This window comes from Brugia malayi (assembly GCF_000002995.4).
Source record: "Brugia malayi strain FR3 genome assembly, contig: Bm_v4_ChrX_scaffold_001, whole genome shotgun sequence".
Lineage (NCBI taxonomy): Eukaryota > Metazoa > Nematoda > Chromadorea > Rhabditida > Onchocercidae > Brugia > Brugia malayi.
In genome coordinates, this window is record NW_025062479.1 from 18580763 (window position 1) to 18605205 (window position 24443).

At 31.1% G+C, this 24443-nt stretch overlaps 3 protein-coding genes across 3 annotated transcripts; 1 reads left to right on the forward strand and 2 right to left on the reverse strand.

Moving 5' to 3' along the window:
* Positions 1–4982: 4982 nt before the first annotated feature.
* On the reverse strand, positions 4983–8504 carry Bm9924 (Uncharacterized protein; the record flags this gene model as incomplete). The annotated part of the gene is made up of 10 exons (XM_001898131.2): positions 4983–5236; positions 5309–5341; positions 5510–5723; positions 5942–6092; positions 6289–6502; positions 6668–6833; positions 6972–7141; positions 7334–7481; positions 7904–8148; positions 8471–8504. 10 exons carry the CDS (start codon positions 8502–8504, stop codon positions 4983–4985), a joined length of 1629 nt encoding a protein of 542 aa, XP_001898166.2.
* A 1257-nt stretch (positions 8505–9761) lies between these two features.
* Bm9923 (Uncharacterized protein) lies at positions 9762–11783 on the reverse strand (the record flags this gene model as incomplete). The annotated part of the gene is made up of 5 exons (XM_001898132.1): positions 9762–9980; positions 10581–10697; positions 10870–10935; positions 11280–11360; positions 11616–11783. The coding sequence occupies 5 exons, from the start codon at positions 11781–11783 to the stop codon at positions 9762–9764; spliced, it is 651 nt and encodes a 216-aa protein (XP_001898167.1).
* A 5553-nt stretch (positions 11784–17336) lies between these two features.
* On the forward strand, positions 17337–23487 carry Bm5445 (Uncharacterized protein; the record flags this gene model as incomplete). The annotated part of the gene is made up of 13 exons (XM_043075316.1): positions 17337–17477; positions 17777–17854; positions 18262–18423; positions 19225–19378; positions 19578–19657; positions 20075–20180; positions 20362–20540; positions 20620–20818; positions 21090–21286; positions 21638–21758; positions 22132–22273; positions 22993–23125; positions 23383–23487. The coding sequence occupies 13 exons, from the start codon at positions 17337–17339 to the stop codon at positions 23485–23487; spliced, it is 1797 nt and encodes a 598-aa protein (XP_042931250.1).
* Between the last annotated feature and the right edge of the window lie 956 nt (positions 23488–24443).

The following is a 24443-nucleotide window of genomic DNA, read 5'->3' on the forward strand; positions in this document are numbered from 1 at the left end:
ACACATTGTCTTTGGTATAGCTTCCGTCATATGAAATCTCTTATAACTTCAAATATTTGCTCGCTAATCATTTATACCGTTCATTTGTATGGAACAACGTTTCCTTGCATCCCAATCATATTTTCCTTCTTAATGACTTCCATCTTCATGTGATTATCAATTTGATTCTTTGAATCCAGTAGTTTTAATTAATTAAGTCGGCATGAATTAATATTACTGGTAGTCAGAGTCTAGTAAGTTTCATGTCGCCATATTAAATTGCTACCTGCTTAAGTGAGCACTACTGATTTTAAGATAAACTTTAGATGAAATTGTCATTATCCTGCATCGTTAAAAATTCCTTTACTACTGAATAGAATTCCTCTTACTATAAATATCCAATTATCAAGTCAATGTTCAACCTTATTTTATTTGCTTTATGGCTACGTTTTAGCCACTTTTGTTTTTTGGCAGCAAATGATGCATATGATCGAATACACGAAATTATTATTAATTCACTTATTTATTCTGCGTGTAGATTTAGTGTATTCCTAAAAATACTTTTGGTGTCATTATTTAAAACAGTTGCATTATTTTACTTCATTTTCTCCTCATCATAGAGAAATCTCATTAGAAGTCTGTGATTTACATTTCTGTTCTCTTTCACAAATACTTGGAATAACTTCAAAAAATAATTGAAACCATTTTAAAATTAAGCAGCCGTGCTGACAGTGGTATTGTGAAGTGATGGTTATTGTCTGAATGACCAACAGATCGTCTCTCTTTATTTCTTGTGTATTCTCTGGTCTTTTTTCAAAATCGAGTTTTTTTCTTTCATTTCTCAGTGGATTGTTTGAAATATCATTTATAAGGTCAAAAGCTTTTAAAACTGAATTTTTGTAAGAAACCTAAAACTATTTTAATAGATTTAAAGAGTAAGTTAAACTTTAGTTGATTTTTCAGCTTATAAATTCCAATTTTAGTTTAGCAAAGAGCTATCATCCTTTCGTATGTGAGTTCTTTATTTCATAACTGGACGGAAGTGAAAGTTATTCATATGTTTCTTCTTGCATCAGCATTTAACAGACGTTATAATTCATTTGTTGAATGGTTGACAAGAGGTGAATTCTCGTATTGTTACGAAGAGTTAAGTGTGAATATAGTACATACAAGAGGCAAAAAATTATGCATTTTGGAAAGGACCTTCATTGGCTTTCAACTGTCTCACAAAGTTCATTCAGTCTGAATCCTATCAGTCAGTCAGTTCCTCTCAGTTTTTTGCATCCTCAGTGGTCAAATTATACATATGCGTTTATTATAATGAGTACTTGTTCATATCTTCTCTTTAGTATAAAGAATGATTTCCTGGAATTGAAATATCTAAGCAGTTTAAAATTTCTTTAAAAAAAATAATCTTTATGACTTTGTACCATGAAAAATTGATTAATCTTAGTCGTGGAAAAATCTAATTTTTCAGTGAGATATGAATCAAGAAAGAAGAGCCGCAAATTTTTTATTATACTGTGTTTTGTCCCTTCATCAGTTAAGGCCATCCTTGGATTGCGTAAATCTCGTGAAAGGAGATATGGAAAAGAAAAAAAGAAAAGAGAAATGGAAAGATTAATAGTGATGATAAAGGTGCTCTCGCAAACTCACTGTCAAATTATTTTCTTACAAAAGATTCAACTCCTTAAGAAAGTCAGCTTATTTGTAAGCAAATGGACAGTTATATAATTTGTAACATTAATAATAAGGAAGAGTTAGAATTTTAAATTATAGGCATTTTTCTTGAAACTTTAAGGTAATAAAATTGGACATCACTTGAATGTGCCAAGTAAAAACATTTTACTAGTTTTTATTACCGCAGCAAAATAGAAGCTTATCAGTCAGTCAAATAAGTACGACAATTACTGATCTCTAGAAAGCGATTTCATTCCATCCAAATATGGGGTTAAATAAAAAAATGATATATAACCTTTTTTAAATTAATTGAAATGTGTAAATAAGAGGTACCAGCTCAACCCCTATTTTTTTCTACTTGATTCAGTTTTTGCAATAAATAGTCGTTGAATGTTATCATCTTAGGATCATCGATGATCATTTCTAGAATTGCGCAACTGAAGGGATTGAACTTCAGCCATCCATCCATTACTGCCTGCATAATTGCTTTTCATATATTTAAAGAAGGACTTTTAATTCAAAGTTATTTTAGACCTCTTTTTATTAATAACAAAATCGTAGGTAAATTCAAAAGAGCAAAACAGAAATTTAAGCGTAGAATTAGAAAAAAAAAAGAAATTTAAGCGTAGAATTAGAAAAAAAAAGAAATTTAAGCCAAAAAAAAATGTGTTTACACAAATTCTTGCCTACCGAACTCTGATTATTATGATTGTTTAAAAAGGCAAAGTAGAAAGTAGATAATTTTTCCAGAAGCTTGAAAATTGAAACACTTTTTAAAAAAGGTAATTTAATAAAACGAAATTTCTATCAGTTGGAACGATAAAGGAAGGGCACGATTTATACAATGGTTGTGACGATAAGATCGTTGCTCAACAAATTCACTTTGTAAATCGGTCAGCAAAAATTTGTGCCAATTTTTCATAGCATATTATCATCAGAGCCAGTTGTGAGGTAATTTAATGACAATCGAGCCTGAAGTTTGTTGAAATTAGTATGTTCTGCTTTCACTTTACTCTACTTAATATTGCTGCAATTTCGCTTGCTGTAATATCAATGCCTTTGCTTACATATACTATGCGAGGGATTTTACTGTCGATCACGAATATTTGCTCGCGTCTGCTAATATTATTTATGTATTTGCATGCAGGTAAGATAAGACTCTTTTAGTAATGATAATCGCAAGAGATAATTCATTGTCAAAAGATGTTTTCGACTGATTCTGAAAATGGCTTCTTATACAACCATGCGAAATAAAGTTCGATAATTCAATCATCAACTACATATAACTTAAATTAGCTGCTCGAAACTAACAATTTTCGAATTTATTGTATTGGTGGTTGCAACTTTTATTTGTCTGTATACTTTAATAATGAATCAGAAAGGCTGAATGGATCCTAAATGAAAGTGAAAGTATCTAAGGTACTTTAAATTGAAAAAGTTAAAATCATAAATTTTGAAGTGTTTGTTAAATTTTCAAAAAAAAAAAAAAAATCGAAATTAACAAACTAACAAAAAAAAAAAATTTCCGAATGATTTTTTATAAAGAAGTTTTAATAAACTTCTGGGTTTGTTGAAAAGTTTCAATAACTTAGAGTTTTCAGTAGCGCTATAATATATTTTTTGATGTTCAGAATGTTTTTAATTTTAATGCAGCAAAATTATTTATAGGTCGGGCTCTCATAATATTTGGTTCACAAATTTGGGATCAAAAACAATGTGGTTTGGTTGTATTTCAGCATATGATAAACCAAAGAGATGCTCAAATAGCGGTTAAATTCATTTGAAAAGATCAAGAATTACCAGTGATAGATAAGAAGAAATGATATAATACTAGCAATCATATCTGTAACGCATGCACTGTATTCAGCAAGTAAACTAGCCTTATTTATATTCTTCCCATGTCCTATTTTATATATACAATATCTCTCTGCCGCACATCTACATGCAAAAATCCTTTTTGAACTATTCCATAGTTTAAAGAAAAGTTATTATAATTTATAAATCCACTTAAGAACCACTTTAAGTTGCCGCTTTGGCTGAATTTGATGTTTTTATAGATATTAGAAATGTGAGGTTAACGTAGTTGTTAGTTACTTCATTTCTTTTTCCAAGGGAAAATTTAATTTCTGTTATTAGAGTTAATTTATATTAGAGTTGTTGTCCGAGACATGTTGATAATCACATCAGTGAAATGAATGAATTAGCAATACGAAGGTGGAGTAAGTTCTCTATTAATTTTAACAAAATAAGTAAGTTTACACCTTCGACTTCTTCTCTTGATGAGACAGTAATTCCATCAAATTCATGATCAGTGCTTTTTGCAAAGAATAATGATTTGCATACGTGGATTTTAGGTCGACATTCACCACTGTTTTTATCAGAATGCTTACTAATCTATTATTAATACATTACTTTCCATCCACTTTTAGCTATTTCTTTAAGTAAGCGGTTGAACTGTTTCATTTCTGAAAAAAAATATAAATGAATGAAACCACTACTAATTTTTTCAATGCTACCTGAAAGCGAAAATGTCTTAATCGCCTGTGTGTTACCAGTTGTAAATAGCGTGAATTCATTTCATCAGCTAAAGGGAGAACGTTGCTAATCTCTGTACCTTTAAATAACATCATCTGCAATGACAAACAGAGTTCATTTTTTATTTGTTTTTTTGATTCCGATTGTTTGTTTGTATCTGAATACAGTGTGAAACTCTGTTCAAGATGTTAAAGCAGTAATTTTAATCTTGCCAACCGGATGTATTACTCATAAATATTTATGAGTACGTTAATATTCCAAATAATTATGGTAGGAGAAGGCCAGAATTCTTTGATTACATTATCTATAACAACTGAAAAAACTACATACGTTTATCCACCGTAAAAAAAGAGCATAATATTTTCAATATATTAAATGTTTTAATTTACTGCCTAATTGAAAATTAAACTAAAAGTTAAGAAAAAATAAAAAAATAAGTTAAAAACTTAGCATTAAATTTGTTAGTATTATCTAATGACTTGAAATAATAAACTGAGATGGAATCGGATAGCGACTAATAAAGGATCTAGCATTTATTGTTGACTAAGCATTAAACACTGACATAAGCATTTGGAGAAAGCCACATTGAGGTTATCAGAGAATTTTGTTCTCTTTGATGTTCCTAAAGAATTTTTACTTCATCGTGTAAAAATGCTTCGGAAATCTTTCTACCATTTCTGAAGTATAGAAATGCTTTAAAAAAAACATGTAAATCTTAAATTTGAATATTTATTACAAAGAAATTCTGCTGTTTGCTTCAGACTTCAGTGATGCTGCAACATTTACATTCATGCGATGAAGATATGAAATATACAAATGAGCAAAATAGAGAAAGACAATTCAATAGAAATGGATGGAGAAGAGGCCTTTATTAGAAATCTTTCGGTTGATAAACTTTTAGATCTACCATAGGTACAGCGGGTGTACGACGTATGATTTCTTGTGGAGATATTATCATTTGAAATAAGTTCTCTCACTGCTGAAGTTACCAATGTTTGTTTCTTAGTCGTAGTCGTTCCATCCAAAAATTCTGTAAAAGAAGCTGAAGCAAACAAAAGCGATAAATTAGTTTCTAGTACCAATTAGCAAAATAATGAAAGTCCAGATGACTCACGTGTAATAGAATCTATTTTGACAACTTTTCGACCTGCAAATAAAATTCTTAGAATCATCTCAGAGATAGAAAAGAAAATGTAAAGTTAAGAGGATAAACAGATTAAAAAAAACCATTTGTGACTAAGTTTCTCTTAATGTTAGTATGCAATTGTTACAGCTATTATAGACACATTGATCAAATCAAGTGATAAAAATTTACTGTTGAAAGCCGGGACAAATCCATAAGCGCTGTTATTCATACGACCACTAATAAAGATAATATACAGACCATCGGCATAGAAGAAGTGAAAACCGGGGGATACAGTGCCGGATGAATAATATAGTGAACCATTTAAAAATGGTAGTGTAGCAAATGATAAGCTAATCTCACTATCAAAGAAAGCACTTGACATTGCTTTATAGTCTGCTATCACCTGAAAGAATATTTTCTTTTAGCACTATCATTGCAAAATGAATTAGGAAGTGAAAAAAAGATTGTTAGATTATCATGTCGCATGCTGCATACTTCATTTGTATACTTGCATCACGTAAAAAATCTAGGTAGCATCAAAATGCAGGGAATATTCATTTCTTGTAATATATCGATTAATTCTTGTAATTGTTACAATTACAATATATTGAAAAGATTTACAGTAACTTGATTGCTGTCGCTGGGTATAATAACCGGGATCATTCCGGAAATGAATTGTGAAATGGCTGGTACTTCATCTAGGTATCCACCTTCCTCATAGTTTAGTGTCCCAACATTGTATCCACCATAACGAATCACATTTAACACTGTTCTGAAAACTTTTTTTCAGATTTATCAAACTTAGCAATGATTATGTCACAATGTACTATTTTCATTTCTTTTTTTCTTCTTTCGTATTCAAGGAACTGATATTTTCCGGTAAAAAGTGGTAAAAATATATATCACAAGTGATTTGTTTCATTGGAATGCGTGAAAATTATTATTATCTAAACACTGCAAATTCATACGTAGTACTTATTGCGGCCGTATTTCCATATTCATCAAGTACTATAGAATTGGTTGCTTCAGGAAAAGTGGATATCAGGCGCTTTGTCTTCACAATTTTATTCGAACCATGAATTGAAATTTCCACTGATTTGCATTCTACGGATAGCGGTGTAAGCAAGTGATGTTTCCCAGTAAGCAGTGGCATTACGTAGTTATCTTTTAACTTATCGCAGCCTATAATACAGTGTCTAATCTTTCCCTTTAGAGAAAAACGATTTGTTTCTGGAATTGCAATTAACTACAAATTAGTTTTTTATTTATAGAACTACTGCGTACTAAGTTGGTCGGATCTTATAAAGAGAGTTGAGAAATACATTTCAAATAATAAATTCAACAAACCCGTTATTGGTACTGAGCTTGGCATAAAGCATCCGAAATCGAATACATCTGATCCTTTTGCTGTTGGCAGTCTACGTACAGCGGCAACAATAACGAATGTGAAGTTACTATGTGCCCATAAAGTTATACTTTCTTCTGATGAACTGAATGCCAACATTTCACCTACCTGTAATATTGTTTCCCATGATATGGAAAATTGAAGGTGAGGACAAAATATGTAAATTTACTGCATAATAGAATCCTTTTAACATTGCCGATTGCATATATAAATGAATTTGTTAAAAAGCAGTGAAAGAAAACAAACTTGTACAGTATGTTTGCAAGAACAAGAGGATGTGCTGCGAATCGAATTAATTGTAACATACTGATTATGTTTAGCTTTCACTGGCAGAAAATAAACAATCGTTGAACCTAATGCTGATGATGGTGGAAGTGTAAATGCATAATGATTTCCAGCCATTGATATTGGTAACACTAAAATTACTCGGAAAGTTTAATTTTAATACGAATTCACTCGAATAAAAGTTGCAAAATGAGAAATATTTCGCGAAATGTTTCGTTAAAATTTCAAATAGCAACTCTTAAAGAATTTTAGTTTGATTTTGAAACATATTATACGCTCATAGTTATTATAATTACTTAATGAAATAATGGAGAAAAAAAAACCAAGGAAGCTGTCGCGTGCACCACTGATATCTACATTATGTGCTATAAGAGTGATTAGAATGGTGGAGTGGACAACAATTCGGGCATCTACGTATGAATGCAAACCATCATTGATGTTATTCAGAATCACTGACTCATTAAATTTGAACTGAAAAACCGATTGGAATTGAAGAATAGTTGAAAAACACTTGAAGCTGTACAAATTTATTTGGATATTTTCGTATAGCCGAATGTCATTTTAACTAGTGCGATTCCACTTTAGATTTCCAAAAAATACTTTCATCTATAAAATTAAAGCTTTATTTTAGTCAAAGACTAATTCTTCGGAAAAATCGTCTTGGGTGGGAGAACGGAAAAACTCAGAAGAAATTGTGCCCGGAATCTTTTAGGAATTCCAAAATATACTATTTTTTTACCGGTGATAAAGGGTACACTGTCAGAATTAATTTTTTTTCAGAATTATGGGTACTACATATCGCACATCGATAAAAAAACTTTGAAGAGGACTACGCAGATCTGACGTTCACTTGCGTATGTTTGAATTGAGGGAATAACGAAAAAAGAAAGTACCAGGACACTGCTGAGTACTTTGACAACCAGACTTGCGGTATGTCGTGTTGTTGTAATATTATCACCATTAGTATCAAATTCAGGATATTCAACGATGACATTCGCACTTTGCTTTGTGTTCGGATTGATAATACTTAATGTAGCTTCCATCCCGATAGATCCACTGTTATTCGGTGGATATACGAAAACAAATTCGCGTCCGTATGTGTCCATATCATTGGCGCAAACCCTCACAAGGCTTAGAGCTGTAGTATGTTAGCAAAATCAAATATTAGACTTAAAATTGAGACAAGAATGGTAGCCCAAAAGTTTGATCTTTTATGATAATAAAAAGAATTTTCTTGTTTTTATAATCTAATGAACTTCTGAGGCAAATCATTCACTCTCATACGTTAAAGACATGGGATAATTCTCTAAAAATAATCTCTGATTTTCTAATCTACAAAAGAATGCTACTACTAATTTTGTAACAATGATTCCATGTTACTTGACAACTCATACTCTAATATATTCTTTTTTTTTTGGATCAAACATAATTCGTATTAAAGACATCAAAATTTGAAGTACCTGTAAATATGGTTTGCCAGATGAAATATGGCATATCTGTAGTCGACAAATGTTTGTAAATAACAATCATTTCCTATACATATTGTATTGTATACCTGATTCTTTGATAACAGCATTTTATCAGTTCATTCAAGTATCGAAATATTTTCTTATCAGAAACTGAACTCGAATAAATTTGGAAGATGCAAGGTGCTTATCAAATTACAAAAATATGTGGCAAACATTTCTCGAAAAACGAGAGTTGTAAGTTTTCGAGGTACAAAAAATTTTCAGATCAAAATTAGAGTAAGCAATGTTTTGAATTTATTTTTACAAGAAACAATCCGCTTAAATGCTAAATTTGTCCAGTTGAGTTTTTGGTATATAAAATATAAATTATTGTTAAATCTCAATCCTTTTCTGAAAAAATGATTTGAAAAAAAACTGGCTGAATAGTTTAGGTTACATTTCTAGTGGTTCTGGAGAGAATTTATTTTGAAAAAAAGGACGATTTGTACTGCATCCTTTATTGACGTTTTATAAAAAGAGGTTATTTTGAAAGAGTTTGTTAAAAAAAAAATAGTGCATAGCAGTATCGCAAAATGTTCTGCTTGGCAAAATTTTGAAAATGGGACAGTGAGCCTGCTAACATATATGAAGTGAACCATCCGACATTGCTGAATTTTCTAAGTCATGAGAAGTTGTGTTCATTCCTTTATTCTTCAGGTAGAAAATCAAAATATAACATTTTACTTACTTCTTTTAAACAAGTTATTATAACTTAGATTTTGAAACATATAGAATAAACAAGCATTCATTAAACAGTTCTAACTATTGAAAGGGAGGAATTAACTAAAAAGAAAAACATGAAAACGACACAAAAAAGAGGCGAAATCAATAGAAAACAATAGCTTAAAAGAATTAAAGTGAAATTTAATCTAACAATTATAAAGGAAATTAAGTAAGTACAAAGTAAAAGGTAGAAAACCAGGGAATTTATTGATGAAACTGCATTTATATTAAGGAATGTGCAATGGTTAAAGCTTATAAGATTAACTTAAAACTCTTCCTTTCTATCCAGATCTGTTTATCCTCTTGAAACAAAGTCATTTATTTGATTTTTTCTTTCAGATATTGTTACAACTTTTAATACCAACAAAGACATTTAAAACCACTTAAAATCACTCTAACAGTTGAAAATAAAAATTGCTTATAGTTACAAAATGCTTCCATATTTTTCTCTGCAATATGTGATCATTTCAAAAACGAAAGTTGAAAGCGTAACCTAAAGCAAAAAAAATTCAATTAAAATTCAGTTCGTTTTGCACCCATCACTTTTGACCGTTCCTTCAGCTAAGACATGTTTGCGATCCATGCGATCTTTTTCTAACGTTTTAATTATTATGATAGCAATTAGAATGCCAGAAACCGACAAAGATATGAAACTCCATGATAACCAAAAATTTGATGGCCTTTCACAGCCTTTCGGACATGTCAACAAAGTTGGTTGTTTTCCAGTTTGAAGCGTTTCCTGAAAATCAGTTTCAAAGTAATTTATTATGAGATAGTTAGCTTTACAATTTGAATATACTCAACTTGTAGTACAAAGCTAAATTCAAATTTAAGTACAGCTAAACATGATAAGATGGATGGTTTTAGGTATTTGCATCATTCGCTACATTATTATCGCTACTAAACATCATTCCATGATTCCCTTTACTGCATTTTCAATCAATTTGTAGCAAGTTCGAAATGTAGGTGAGATTACTATTAGGTAGGATTACTTATGGTAATTCTGATAATTTCATTTTCATAATTACTTAAAAACTAATTAGATTACGGAAAATTAACTTTTTTCTTCAGTTCTATAACTAGATAGGAAATAGCATAGCACCACTTTGTGCTAGCACCATTTTCTTTTACTACCAACCGAACCTTTACAGCTTGATTGTCCCTGCTAATTTAACACGTTTACTGTTCCTTCGATAAAGCTAACTGCGAGAAAATTATTGGACATTAATTAGTGCCCAAAAATTTTAGTTGAATAGTAACGTTTAAAATGATTTGACTTTTATTTATAAGTGTCATCACTAAGACTACTATCAATAGCTGAAAAAAAAATTGTTCTTACGAAAGAGGCAGCAACAAAAGCCATTACAGTTTTACTGATAATTCCTGTCGTCAGAATTCCACTATCATTATCAAAATGATAGTATTCCGTATACTTCGTCATTCTGTCGAGACTTCTCTAAAAATTAAAAAAAAAGGTGACGAAGTGAGTGGACATTGACAAGTAATTTTAGAGGAAAGACAAGTTAAGGATAATGAAATGGATCGGTCGGGGAGAAAAGCTTGCATGAAATAATAGGTTATGTAGAATTGAAAAATATGGTCATTTAATTCGCAACATTAAAACTTACTTTTGCTATTTCGTCAGGGGTTGGCAACTTTCCGTGATGTTCCTTTGTTGCAATTAAAATATTTGCCTTAAATTAAAACCATTAAACCTGGGTAATTAAGCAGAATAAAAAGGATGAGTAGAAAATAACCAGACCAATCTTAGTTACGTGCTATTGCATTTTGTCTAAATATTTTATGTTTTCTAAGATTCTTGGAGATCCTTTATAAATAAATAGTATTTTCATTTATTTCAAATTTTTATTGAAGAACATTTAAAGAAGATAGGCCAACTTATATGATCTATTAGCTAATATCCAATTTACTGGTTCAAACTATTTTATTATTATCATTTCGTTGCTGTCGAAGTATGTTACTGAGCGGTGCTTAGTAATATATTTTAAGCAGTGCTTAATAAAACAAATAAATGAACCTGTGTTGTAACATATCGTAAAAATACACCCATAAGTGTTTTACCAAAAAATTCTGCAGTTTTGTTCCAACACGACAGATTCTAAAAAAAAAAAACTATTTAAAACTGGTTGAAATTACCTGTGATACTTCTTTACATTATCATATTTCATTAGCCCACAAATAATCTGAAATCCATTTTCTTGCTTTTCAGCATTTTTGTTTGGTAGAGAAAGAAGCGGAAAAGAAAAAGATAATTCACTGTAACTACACTTCCACTAGTATTCATGTAGAAGCGCAAGAAAAAATTGTGGTTGAAAGGGTGAAAAGAGTTCGAAAAGGTTTGGTAAAATCCAACCTGATCGAATTTATTGGTGCAATGAGAACTGCATCCATCTAGGAATCGATCGTGCGTTTCCTCTTCACTAGCTGATACTAGTGGCAGTAGCAGTAGGAAAATGCTACTCATACGACCAACCTGTACTGTGCTCGGACTGCTACAGGTAGGTACATTGATACCACCCATGCAATCAACCTTTACTGGGCTCGGATTGCCATTGATACCAAAGTGAAAAACGATTAATTTCTACAGTTACGTACAATTGAAAATAGCTGAAAATAAAAAAAAAAAAAAAAAATAGCTGAAAAATGAAAATTAACCAATAACCAATAACAATTCGAATAAAAAGTTGAAGTGTTTCTTATTGTTTAATAGAACTGCAATGATATATTAACTAAATTTCACTAAGGATGTTACTCTAGTTTGTAATTTATTTAAACTTAAATTTTATAGCTTTGTCAGAAATTTGAGAATATTGGAAGAGGAATTACAAACAGAAATAATAAGACACCGAGAAGAAAGACTAAATTTTGAAAAATACCAAGTAAAATGCTACTGATTGATGATGATTTTTTAATGAAATACAAAAGTCTCACTCACAGGGCCTTAATACATCGATTAAAAAATTTTGCTTTTGTATTCACCACGCAAAAGAATACAATATAATAGGACCATTAAAATAGAAAAATTGATAGAGATAAGAGATAAGTTGAAATCAGTGCATCACTATGTAAAGTGAGCACAAAATTTGAAAAGTTAAAAAATTCAAAGAACAAATAGAATATAGTGCGCTTATCTCTCACTTTTAAACTTTGATAAATCAAAATCAAAAAAACTTAATTTTAACTTTAAAAAATTTGTTTCTTGAAGAATTTCAAGAGATTGGATCGATGGAATTACATCATTTATCATTCCCATCGAAATATTTTGTGACAAGTTTTTCACAGTAAATTACAAATTATAAAATAAATGAAGTGATTGAAATATTGTTGCATTCTTGCAATACCAAACAAATTTCAATGAAATAAAAGTATGCTGCCAATATTTGAGCAACATTTGTAGTCGCATTGATAAAAATGAGAAGATCTCTAAATTTTTTTCTACTTTCGGGTCAAAAACTTATCTTTTGTTTTGAAAAAAATGAGGATTGTGGATTATAACCTTTACAAATTCATTTGTTCCTTGATAGTATAATCTTAGAGATCAGTCTTTTTACTCTTTTAGACAGATGTGACAATAACAGATTCCTGATTTAAAATCATGAAACTAATCATTAACTGTGAACATTTAACTTTTCAGGAACTTTTATTTTAATAAAATTTAAAATTAAAATAAAACTTAAACTTCTAGGACTTAAAATTAGTCAGATTCATGGTTGAAAAGCTGCTTGGATAAACAAAAAGTAATTCAACATACGAACACACATACGGACACATCCTCCCCAATTCTATATCAGACTCCAATTTATACATTTTCAAAATTTTGTAAAAATTCTATCAAATAAATCCCATCAAACGGAAGTGGGAATGAAAGAGTTATAACAACGTGCAAACATAACAGATGCATTTTTCTGACAACCATTCCTCTCTCTTTGCTTCCATTTTTTAAAATTGCTTGTCTATACTGAACAATTTCGATACCAACGTGTGTTTGCCTTGTTGCAGCCGCGTACACTTCCTTCCTTCAGTGTGTGTGTGTGTGTGTGTGTGTGCATGTATGCATATACATATGTGTGTGTACATTGTACAGGTGACGTTGCATACAGGTACACCAGCATCAACTTTGTTTGTTAATAAAAATCAATGGCAAGCGCTATTAGTTGTTTTCATTATAATCTCTACTCAGCGATATTATTTATTTTATATTTTGCATAAATGAATCAGAAGCGATCATGCCAGTGAAATTTAAAATGAAAAAAATTTTGAAAATTCAGTATAATGTGCATCTGTTATTTGCAATGAAAAGTAAATTATTTTCGAATTTTGTGTATACATGGTACTTTTGATTGAGCTGTATAAGCCAAAGGACCATTGTGTTCATTTTAGTCCTAATTAGACTGAAACTGGACATGTCGCTGCACTTCTGTCCTATGCGTCCCAATATTCTCATGGTACAAACAATTCAAAAAACAATTTAAACTGCTTGTACATATTCATCAGTAAAACGCCAACCGTAATCATCTCACTTTACTAAATAATATCACTTTCTGATCTTCATGAGCAATTCTATCGTTTTAAAATAGTTACAATATAATTTTATCTCACTGTTCCCTGCAATAAATAAAGGTCAACTTTGATCATATTCCGAGCTTTTAGCTACACATCTTCGTTATGGCTAAATGCCATACTGAGATTTTATTCTTGGAACACAATTCATGAATAAATTGATTTATTCGTGGTGCGGATGAAATGATAATGAGAATGAGAATATGTCGCACATTTCTCATTTTGGGAGATGGCATTTTGGACAGAGCAAAGCGAAATCAGGTGTCGCATCTAGCCCTCACTATTTGGACGAAGTGTCTCACTGAACAACGGGTGCTAGAAGTGTATAATCAAATTGCTTAATAATATACACACATGCACACACACACATATATATGTAACCCACACATATGCGCACAGAGATACGCGCATGCTCGTCCGTAGAAGTACTCGAACAGGCAATCAATTGCTGGGTGGATTGGCATCAGTTTAAATGCTAAATTCAGAAATGCGGTGTTGTTTTTTAACTTCCGGTAGTAATTCTTCCAGCCTCAGTATTTCCCTCAGCATGTCAAGCTCGCAAATGATGCATATCATTTTTACTCTTTGTATGGAATGTTCAACTATCGCTGCTCGGAGTGAGACAAGAAAACTTTGTTTACGAAGTCTCATTAATTCTCCATTCTGTCCCACATTACTACATTCAGTTAAGTGGATTCAGATTCTAACTAATGTCGCAAAATTTCTTGTAATCACTGTTTGCTGTGCTTACACTGATATTTCCACTTTTTTCCAAGAGAAAATTCGTTTCCAGTATTTCTTTTGAGGAAAAATTATTGCAAGTACAGATCATTAATTGTTGTCATTGCTCTGTAATATAAAAATTTTTCGGAGTGTTAGAAGCAGAAAATGATTTAAGAAGGTTCGCTATTTGTGCTTGTAGTGCAAGTAGCTCTTACCTGACTCAAATTGGTACAACCCTTACATGGGGCTTCCTGAAAGGTCATGCTTCTCCTAACAATTTTCTGGTTTATAGATTTCAAGAGTAACTCTTTTGAAGTATAAAGCGTTGCAATGAAATATTTCAAATCCCAAACATCCATTCAGCCATTTCAAGCCATTGATTCTTTTTACCGGAATCAATGACATTTGCAACTTTCTTAGCGTCTTTTCGCTTTGCAATGAAATATCTGCTTGCTATGCACACATAACGACATCGACTACAAAGCCACAAGATGAATTAGCAAGACTCTCCTATTACATAGCACCGATCGCTTTACTTTTTTATTTAAATCTATAAAAATTCTTAGGAACATCAGTATAAAAGTAGTGTTGAAAATAAATTAATAAAGCGAAAATTTAAGTACTCACTTATTTTGCAATTGTTCCACTTTTTCTCGAATATATAAACGAATTTCTCGAATATGTAAGTAATTCTTGTAATTTCATACTTGGAATTAGCTTTTAATTTCTAGATTTTCTTAATAAAACAACTTGGTTTGGGTGCTTCTTCTTTGAGAGTGTGTTTGGGTTTTGAATATATATATACGTCATCAACCTAGACTTTCTTCCAATAATATACTCAAGCATATCTGATTGCGTCTGACTGCTCTTTGTGGATTTTTTCCAAAAAAGAAAGCCAAGCACTGTCTATAAAATGTGTTATGAAAGAAAAAAATGCAGAATATTGGTGTGATGTCATGCAAACTTGAAAGTCCACTGAGAATCGATGAAGCTACTACTGCTTCCAGGCTCCTAACCATATCTTTTTTCTGTCTGCTTTCATCCTTTTTTATGCATCCCCTAAGTTTCTTTAAATTTCCATTCGGATTTCCAATCGCTTGAAAAATTCTTGAAGCACTCTTTAAATTTGTACCTTTGGAATTAGTTTTTCAAAATTTTATTTGATCTCCTCAATTTTAATGCTATTTTTTTTTAAAAAAAAAAGATGTGGTACTATTGTGCTAAGCATGAATGAATACTTCTCTGTTTTTGAACCACTAGGGAACAAGTTTTTTGAAGCCAATGCAGAGAAGTACATCAATTCATGCTTTTCATAAATCTTCCAAAACACTAAATTTTAGTTAGCTTTCTGTTTTATGCATTCCATTTTCATCTGTTTTTAGCAACGTTTCAAGCGCATTCTGTATCCTTGTCAAAATTCATTTTTTACTTTTGTTTAATGAGTACTGAATTTATATACTTTCGTACACATCATACATTTCATAATATGAATCATTTTTTAGTCTCAAACTAATCTGAAATTCTAATTTAACAAAAATTCGAATGAATCACATCTTTTACCACTATATGACGTTAAAATTGTTTTGAAGGATGTTGTTTTCAATGGATCTGATAAATTAGAAGAAAGGAAGATAACAACATTTTCAAAGCAAATACTCTCTTTCCAATTAACTGGCTTTTATTCGTATATAGTTAGAGAAGAATTAATGGTTCTACTCTGTGACTTTTCTTTATTCCATTCTTACCAATTTCTAAGGAAAATCTGAGGAATTGACTGAGGAATGGAAGAATTTTAATTTTAATTGAATATTCCGAATGGTTCTTAAATTATTACTTTATGTTAGTCGCTTCAAGCTATATCTTACTCATTTCCAATAAGAATATAAATATTAATTAGTAGCTTATCTTCTTAAATTCGGGTAATTAATTGTTCATATACCCTGTAATTACAACTAGAATGTTGTAAAGATGGTCCATATTATCAATGATGGAGATATATCAAAGAATTATTAAACAAATTGTCAAGTCGTGTCTTTTTAGTGCTTCGAATTTTACGGAGTAAATGTGAATTCATAAAAATTCCTTTCAGGCAAATCGACAAGTGTCCTTATTTGTTACTGCATTGTAGCTGCCCATCAGAATAAGTGCCCACTGTCCTATGCTTTCTTAAATCGATTCGATTTATTAAAATTTTTCCTTTCCTCACAATTTTAATATCACTGAACATGGACCTTTAATCTCACTATTAGTTATGCATCATGCGGTAAATGAATCTTCATTCTTCGTAACTATCATTGAACTTTTTTCACTTTGTATTAAACATTCTTACAATTATTGCTACTATTATATCACCGCTGCTATTAGAACTGCCATTGCGACAAAACCGCTACTACTTTTGCTTCTATCACTACACCACTGCTTAACAAAATACACTGCCCTTTCAAATTTCTGCAGTTAATACCTACTGTTTTCCTTTTTAAATTATTCCCAATGGCTAGCCGATTTGATCAGAATTATTAGCTCGGTGATTTATTAATCAAAATAAATAACTACTCTTCTTGCTGAAGCAATTGAAGCAATTTTCCTCGATTAAGAAATTCTAATTAAGCTAAATTTATTTAATTTAACAATCGTATCAAATACTTCTCAACACTCAGAATTTCTTAAAAATTAAAAAATTGTGAAAGAAACAAAAACTTGGAAGTGAAATCTTGAAAAGAAAAGTAAAAAATTAAAGTAGAAAAGAATGGAAATGTTTAGTAAAGACATGACAAGCAGCTGCTAATGCGCTATGCAAGTTGGGATAGGATGCTATACAATATGCTTGTTCGGTGTCATTCAACATCTACTGAACCTTTCCAATGGTGCTATCCGGCAAACACATCCAATTGAGCTTACCATCGATTCCGGTTCCATAAGAGGAGAATATTTGGTAAGCAAAATGCACAAAGCTTCTAAAAGGCTTACATCCTACACGCTAACCATGGAGCATATTAGTCTTAAAAATCTTCCTAAGTCTTTCTTTAAGTTATAAACGACAAAACGTTTTCTTTCCAAATCTTCAATTCTCATTCCTTTATAAGATGAAAATCAACCTCAAATCTATGCATAATATTGAAGCTATAATGAGCAATAATTACATATACTGTTAATACTATTTAACTGAATTAAAAATAGTAAAATTAATCATCTAAAGATGTCATATTACATAGAAATGCTATATTTTTATAGACAATTGGTGCAAACGATTTTGCAGTTTTTAAAGGAATTCCTTACGCTGCACCACCCGTTGGTTCGCTTCGCTTTCAGGTAATTCTGCAACAGTGTTGTATAACATCAAGTAAATAAATTAGCCATATTTCATTCAGTTCGGCACTGTAAATTAAATTTAAAAAAAAAATTTTTTTTTGTGTAAATTGTTCAAGATTCTAATAATCTATATATTTTTCATTCTCTTCTCCAAAAACATCATTGGACGAAAAATCCTGAACAACCGTTCATTTAAACCGCTCGCTGTCCATTAATTAAATTTCATTTTATTTTTCTTAAGGCTATTAGAAATTCTATAACAAAATGCCTACAACTTTAATTTCAAGTTTTTCCAAATATTGAGAAAAGGGAGTTTGTCCAGAATAAATTTATGGTTTCATTATTAAAAGAGTGTTATAGCATGTTGTTTATGCATGCAAACAACTATTAATGTTTTCTATTTTTAGATGCCAGAGCCACCAGCGAAATGGAGGGGTGTAATGAATGCAACTCAATATTCGGCCATGTGCGCGCAGAAACCTCGAACTCGTCAGACAGATCCAGTTAATATTTACCGAATTCATATCTCCGAAGACTGCCTTTACCTCAATGTTTTCGCTCCCCCTCAGGTATAGCTTCCTTTCGGGTGAAACAGCAACCAATCAATGAACTATATCAATTATAATTGCAGTTGCAATTAATGGCTATTGCCATTACACAATGAAAAGCTATGATCGTGCGTCTGGGACATAATCATCGCTCACTATGTTTTTCAAAATATTTGTTTAATGCATTTTAGGCCTGGTATACTTACTCAAATTGGCTTAATCGATATACGATTCATTTCTTTGAATCGAAGGCACTAGGACTGATAAAATTTATCTGACTAAATAAATGAGATGCTTTATAAAGGGAGTGTTGTAATGGGATAATGAAGCATAGTGGCGTTTTTGACCATTTTGCAGTGGAATGATAAGAACTGAGCTTAATTTGGCATCTAGATTAAGGAAAGAAGAGATACATTCTAGATGTGATGTTAGTAAAAGTGAAAACGTGATGATCAATAGGATTGATAATATAAAATGATTTCTCGATTGCAGAAAATATATTCATAGCGAAACACAGAAAAAGAAAAGAATTTGAAATTCTTTTGAGTAGGCTGCCAATAACACGCATGAACTTAAACGAAGATAGGAACTTTTAGGAGAAAAACCGAGTTAAGTTAACAATACGGATCTTTATGTCGCTATTTTAAAAAGAGTTGTGAATTCACTTTACTTTTCTATAAAAGCTTGAATGATGGTTTTTAAAGGTTTACAACGCTAAAAAACTAAATTTCCTCCTTTTTTTTTTTCTTTTAATTTGAACATATAAAAATATTTTTCTGAAGTTCAAGTATTTTGAAAATAAAATGATGCCAGTGCTTTTAGTTTACCAATGATACATATCCAGTGATCGTTTACATACATGGCGGAGAGTTTCAGTCGGGTTCCAGTTCCGATTTATCGCAGGAGGCAATTCTTACTAATTTTGTTTCACGCAAAATTGTCTTCATATCAATAAATTATCGACTTGGTCCACTCGGTGAGTTGTTCATATATTTGCGCACCACTTATGCTCCATGTTTATAATAATATAATGAATCAATTTATTTTCGTGTTTTTTTCTATTGTTTTGGCTTACATTTTACCGAAAGCAGAAAATACTTCAAATAAATTATTTTATTTACTTTATTCATTGTTTCATTTCGTCGGATTATACTTTATATAAAATGTCATTGTAGGTTTTATATCGACGGGCGATGGAGTGATACCAGGAAACAATGGTCTTTGGGATCAAATTCTAGCTCTCAAATGGGTCAAGGTTAGGCTCCATTTTAAAATAGCTGTTATACTTTGTTTTATAAACTATCAGGTAATATCTTAATATCTCTGATATTAGTGTTAGGTAATATCTCTTTGATTATCTGAGTAATATCTCTGTAACAACAAGAAAATAAATTTAAAAAAAAGGTAAAAAGAATTTTTAAAAAGTATAAAAAAATATATGTAAAGTATATTGGTTATTTTTTGATATTTATACGGTCCGTTATATGATTTTATTATGAATTTTTTTACTTCAACTATTAAACTTCTTGTAGTAAAAACGTAATGAAATGTTCGCTTTATTTCTCGTAATGGAATGTGCAATGGAAAAAAAATGAGAAATAAAAAAATATTAAGACATATGGGTTTATTGGAATGTTTGTTTGAGTAATTTGTTAAGAAAAGAAATCTTCAGTTGAATGCTCAGGCGTTTGGTGGCGATCCTGAAAATGTACTGTTGATGGGACATGGTAGTGGTGCTGCCAGTGTTTCCCTTCTCGCTTTATCACCCCGTGCGGAAGGTGAATTTTAGATCCATGTTCCAGTTAGAGAAAATACGGAATTCTGTTTATGGCCTTTAAATTTGTCATGGCTTCAGCTTCTAGTTTTCATATTTTTGAGTGGTCGGTGGTTTTCAGTAAGAAGTTAAATACTACAACATATATAATTTTCTTTTCAAAAATAGACGCAAATGTTGTTTAGGTTTGTTTCAAAAAATCGCCCTGCTTAGTGGTACAGCTCTATCACCTGGTGCCGTCCGTGATACTGCCGTCAATGCTACATGGATCCTAGATCGCAAATTGCACTGTCGTTCCTTTAATTCCAGTGAACTTTTAGAATGTTTCAAAAAACAGTTGAAGGATGAAATCCTCGATACCTCTGCAAGTGCTTATACCTGTTTGTAATTAATGGATTTGATATTAAATTGTTGATTTTCTTGTTTAATTGTATCTGATTTAGGCTATTTTCATCAAATTTCATGGATTTCAATATTTATTGAAATTACAGAGGATAAAGTATGATGATTATGAAGAGTTTGTACCAATAGTAGATGGTATTGGTGGCATACTGCCGGAATCGCCGGAAATGCTTGCAACTTATAGACGAAAAATGCCGATGATGATTGGAACAACCAGAGATGAAAGTTCGCTGAAAATCTGTTTGTTTTTTGCAATTCCGTAATTTGTTCTAATAAATTTTTACAAACTTTTTTTTAATTAACTCTTGAGAGAACTGTCGAAAGTTCATTAAAAAAGTTGACAAATATCAATTAACTTTGGTTTATAAATATCAGTTAATTTAGCAGTTACTTTCTCTTTTTTCTTCTTTAAAAAAAAAAAAAAAAAAAAAATTGACTACTTAAATAAAGCATTTTGTTGTGCTTTGCTTTGAGAAATACAATTGTTGATAAAAATTACCTATTATTTCAGTGATTTTGAATGAAAAAAATACAAATATGAATGCGCTGACACGAGCTGCTGCGGAAGAAATGGCTGAAAATTTAACGCTTTCATATTCCGGTTTTATAAATCATCGTTTGATAATGGAAGGTTGTAAACATGAGTATATTTGGTCGAAAATTAATCCCGCTGTGGATTCATCAGTATTGAACGATGCCGTGTTGAATGTTTGTCGAATTCATCAATTCCAACTTTTCATCCAACCTCGGATAGCATTAAAAGATGAAAGTGGACTGGTGTCGGGTGGGTAATGTAAGGGTGTCGGAGGCTGATATCGGAAAATAAATAGCCAAAATTACGGCAATTTAACATCAGTTCGACTCACTGATTACTTTTAGGAAGCTGATGTGCATGCATGCTACTTTTAGTTCTTTCACTACCTTATTTAAATTCACATATTTAAATTCTGAGCTCAAATTACATTTCCCGTAGCCATAAAGTTTCTACTGAAACAATTGCGCGTCATAAACCAGATATTGTTGGATGACAACAGTTAACTGTTCAATTTTTTTTTGCAGATGTATTCGCATTTTTGGTACGATGCGCCGGCTTCACGACTTGCGACACATTATGCCAAAGGCGGTGCACCTGTTTATTTATATTCTTTCGATCACATAAGTGAAAATTTTGATCACGACAGTACGTTCCACTTTTACTCTTATCACCAAAATGAGACATTATTTTTCATAAAACTACTTACCCGATAAATATCCCAATCGCTGTTTAGTTAAAGTTATTCATCTATTCTACGTAATATTGCATCATTATACACAAATAGAAGACAAATACTGCTGGAAGAGCTTGCACTGAAAATAGCATTCCTGAAAAAGCCAAAACATCTGATACCTTAAGTTGTTGGATGTTTTGACCTTGCCGGAAAACATTTTTTCTGTTTTTCTTATCGATTGTTATCCTATTTCAGTAATACTCGAAACTGGAGATAAAACTACAAAGCTATTGGATGATATTTAAATTTTTTCTCGTTTTTTTTTTTTTTTTTTTTTTTGTATAGGAGCATTTCATGGCTGTGATGAAATATTCCTGTTTGATGTTGAACCAAGGTTTCTGGTCAAAAGGCGTGATCGAAATTGGCAGTTGGATCGGAGGCTAACAGAAATTTTTGCTGAACTTATCATCAATTTCGCCAGGACCGGGTGAGATACCATTAGCTTTTCAATCCTCAGAGATCATCTGAAAGTCTATGGAAATCATTTTTTTATGGTTCATCTAAAATTAAAAATATTGTATTTATAATAATAAAAGTAATTATTTCCTAATTATGCTTCTTAATCAGATTTATCTTAGCAAAAATTATCTCTTTTTACTGTTTAAGTAAATGCTGCTTAAAGATAATAACTATATTTGCCTCCTTTCGAAAGAATATGGCATCACTTCATCAAATTGTAACTTCTTGTAGAGAGCTAACAGTTTTCAAATTGTCCGAAAATTCATTAATTTCTTTCTTATGCACTTTCTTGAACTTTTTTGGTGAATGTCATTTATTTCACCTTTTTCTTCTGTATAAGAAACAAAAAGAAAATGACGAGTTTTTTTTTTGTTTACACATTGTTGCATATCCCTTTTTAAGATATCTTACAAATTACAATACTTTCTAGAATCCAACTATCATATAAAGACTAAAATTGTGGTTTTTATGCATTTATCTTTGAAAGATTTTTTATATAAAAATCGAAAAGAGGAAATGAGCAGAATGTCGCTTCAAGATTTTCCTTAGAAATTTGATAACGTTTTCTTGTTTTTATATGAAAAGAAAAATATACTTCAGAATTCCGACACCGGAATCGTCCGGATTTTCCTTCAACTGGACTGCAATGAAGGTGGATGAACTAAATTATTTGTCGATAACTGACAGTCCTGAAATGAATGTTGGTTTCCGATGGCAAGGTCATGTTTTTTGGAACTGGTATGCTCGTCATTTAGATTCTGTCGATGTTGGAAATTTACATCGTATCGCCCAACTGGACAAACAGCTCGGCGACTATCAAGTTTGTTTCGAAATTATTTTAGGACATCTTAGTTGATCAATCAGCAAATATTTTATTGTAGTTTAGGTGCTATGAATTATTTTAATTCCATAACTTTTTTGACATTCATGATGGGTTAAGTAAAAAATGCCTTCGAAAAAGATGGAACTACTTGAAACTGACCAGTAGATTGAAAAGAATTGTAATGATGGACAAAAAGAAACTCGAAATAAATGAATATTTTCAAATTTGGTTTCTATATTGAATTAAATTTTCAGTTAGCAACTTGGATGCTTTTATTCTGTGCCCTGTTTTTCTTCGCAATTTTAGTTGGTTTGGCATGCTATTGCACTCGCAAGGAAGCTGATGATGAGGATTTGTAGTTTTTACATTGTGTACTTTGTTTTCGGATCGGACTACCACTGTCGTAGACTTATTGCTCCTTCGCTGTTTCTCTTCATGCTTTTTTCATGTTCTTTTACTAATGCTTTAAGTTTAACTTTTCTGAAAGATTCAAACATTTTACTTGAGAATTTTCTGAATATCGCATTACAATCTTAACTCATACTTCTTTCAGCAATTGAATATTGACTTTGAAAATAATTGAGTGGAAAATTTTGTGGGATTTTCTTTCAGTTTTTTACCAAAATTCACAACATTTTAAAATAACTATTTGGAATTGATGTCTCAAAAATGCTTTAATTACAGCTGCATTTTTAGACAGTAGAATTGTACATATCATGCAAAGCAAACTGATAGAACTTAGCTTGATGTCATGTTGATTAATCTGAAATTAAAAATGTCAGAAATGAGCGCCAATAGCACACCACGAATTATATAAATTGTAAAATGATTGGTTTCTGTTGTTCTTAGAGATTTAGTTCGTTAATTATCACTGTTGACTTTCATCCAATTATGCTGGTATATAGGGTAATTGTTTTAAAGAGGTAAAAGTAGTAGAATTTCGTCTTCTAAATTTCAAAGATCAAGCAAGAGTATAAAACATTTTTATTTTTATGTTCTAGTTTTCCTTCTACTAGTAATTTATTAGTATCAATAATACTGCTGATATCTGCTTAAGGTAACTAATACACTTCAAAAATTCGACCTCAATCTTTTCCATCGAATGAAATTTAAGTAGATAAAAATGTTTATATTTTGTTGTAACATTTTCATTTAGCTTTCAGTTTCTATTTATTTTGTTTTTAGTTAACGGCTTCTATTTATTTAAAAATATTTTGCAGATTTTTTCCGGAAGCTTCTGGAACTGTTTATTACTGTTCATCTTGAATTTCGACAAATTTGCTGCAATATCTATCGTCTCTTCTGTTCATTATAC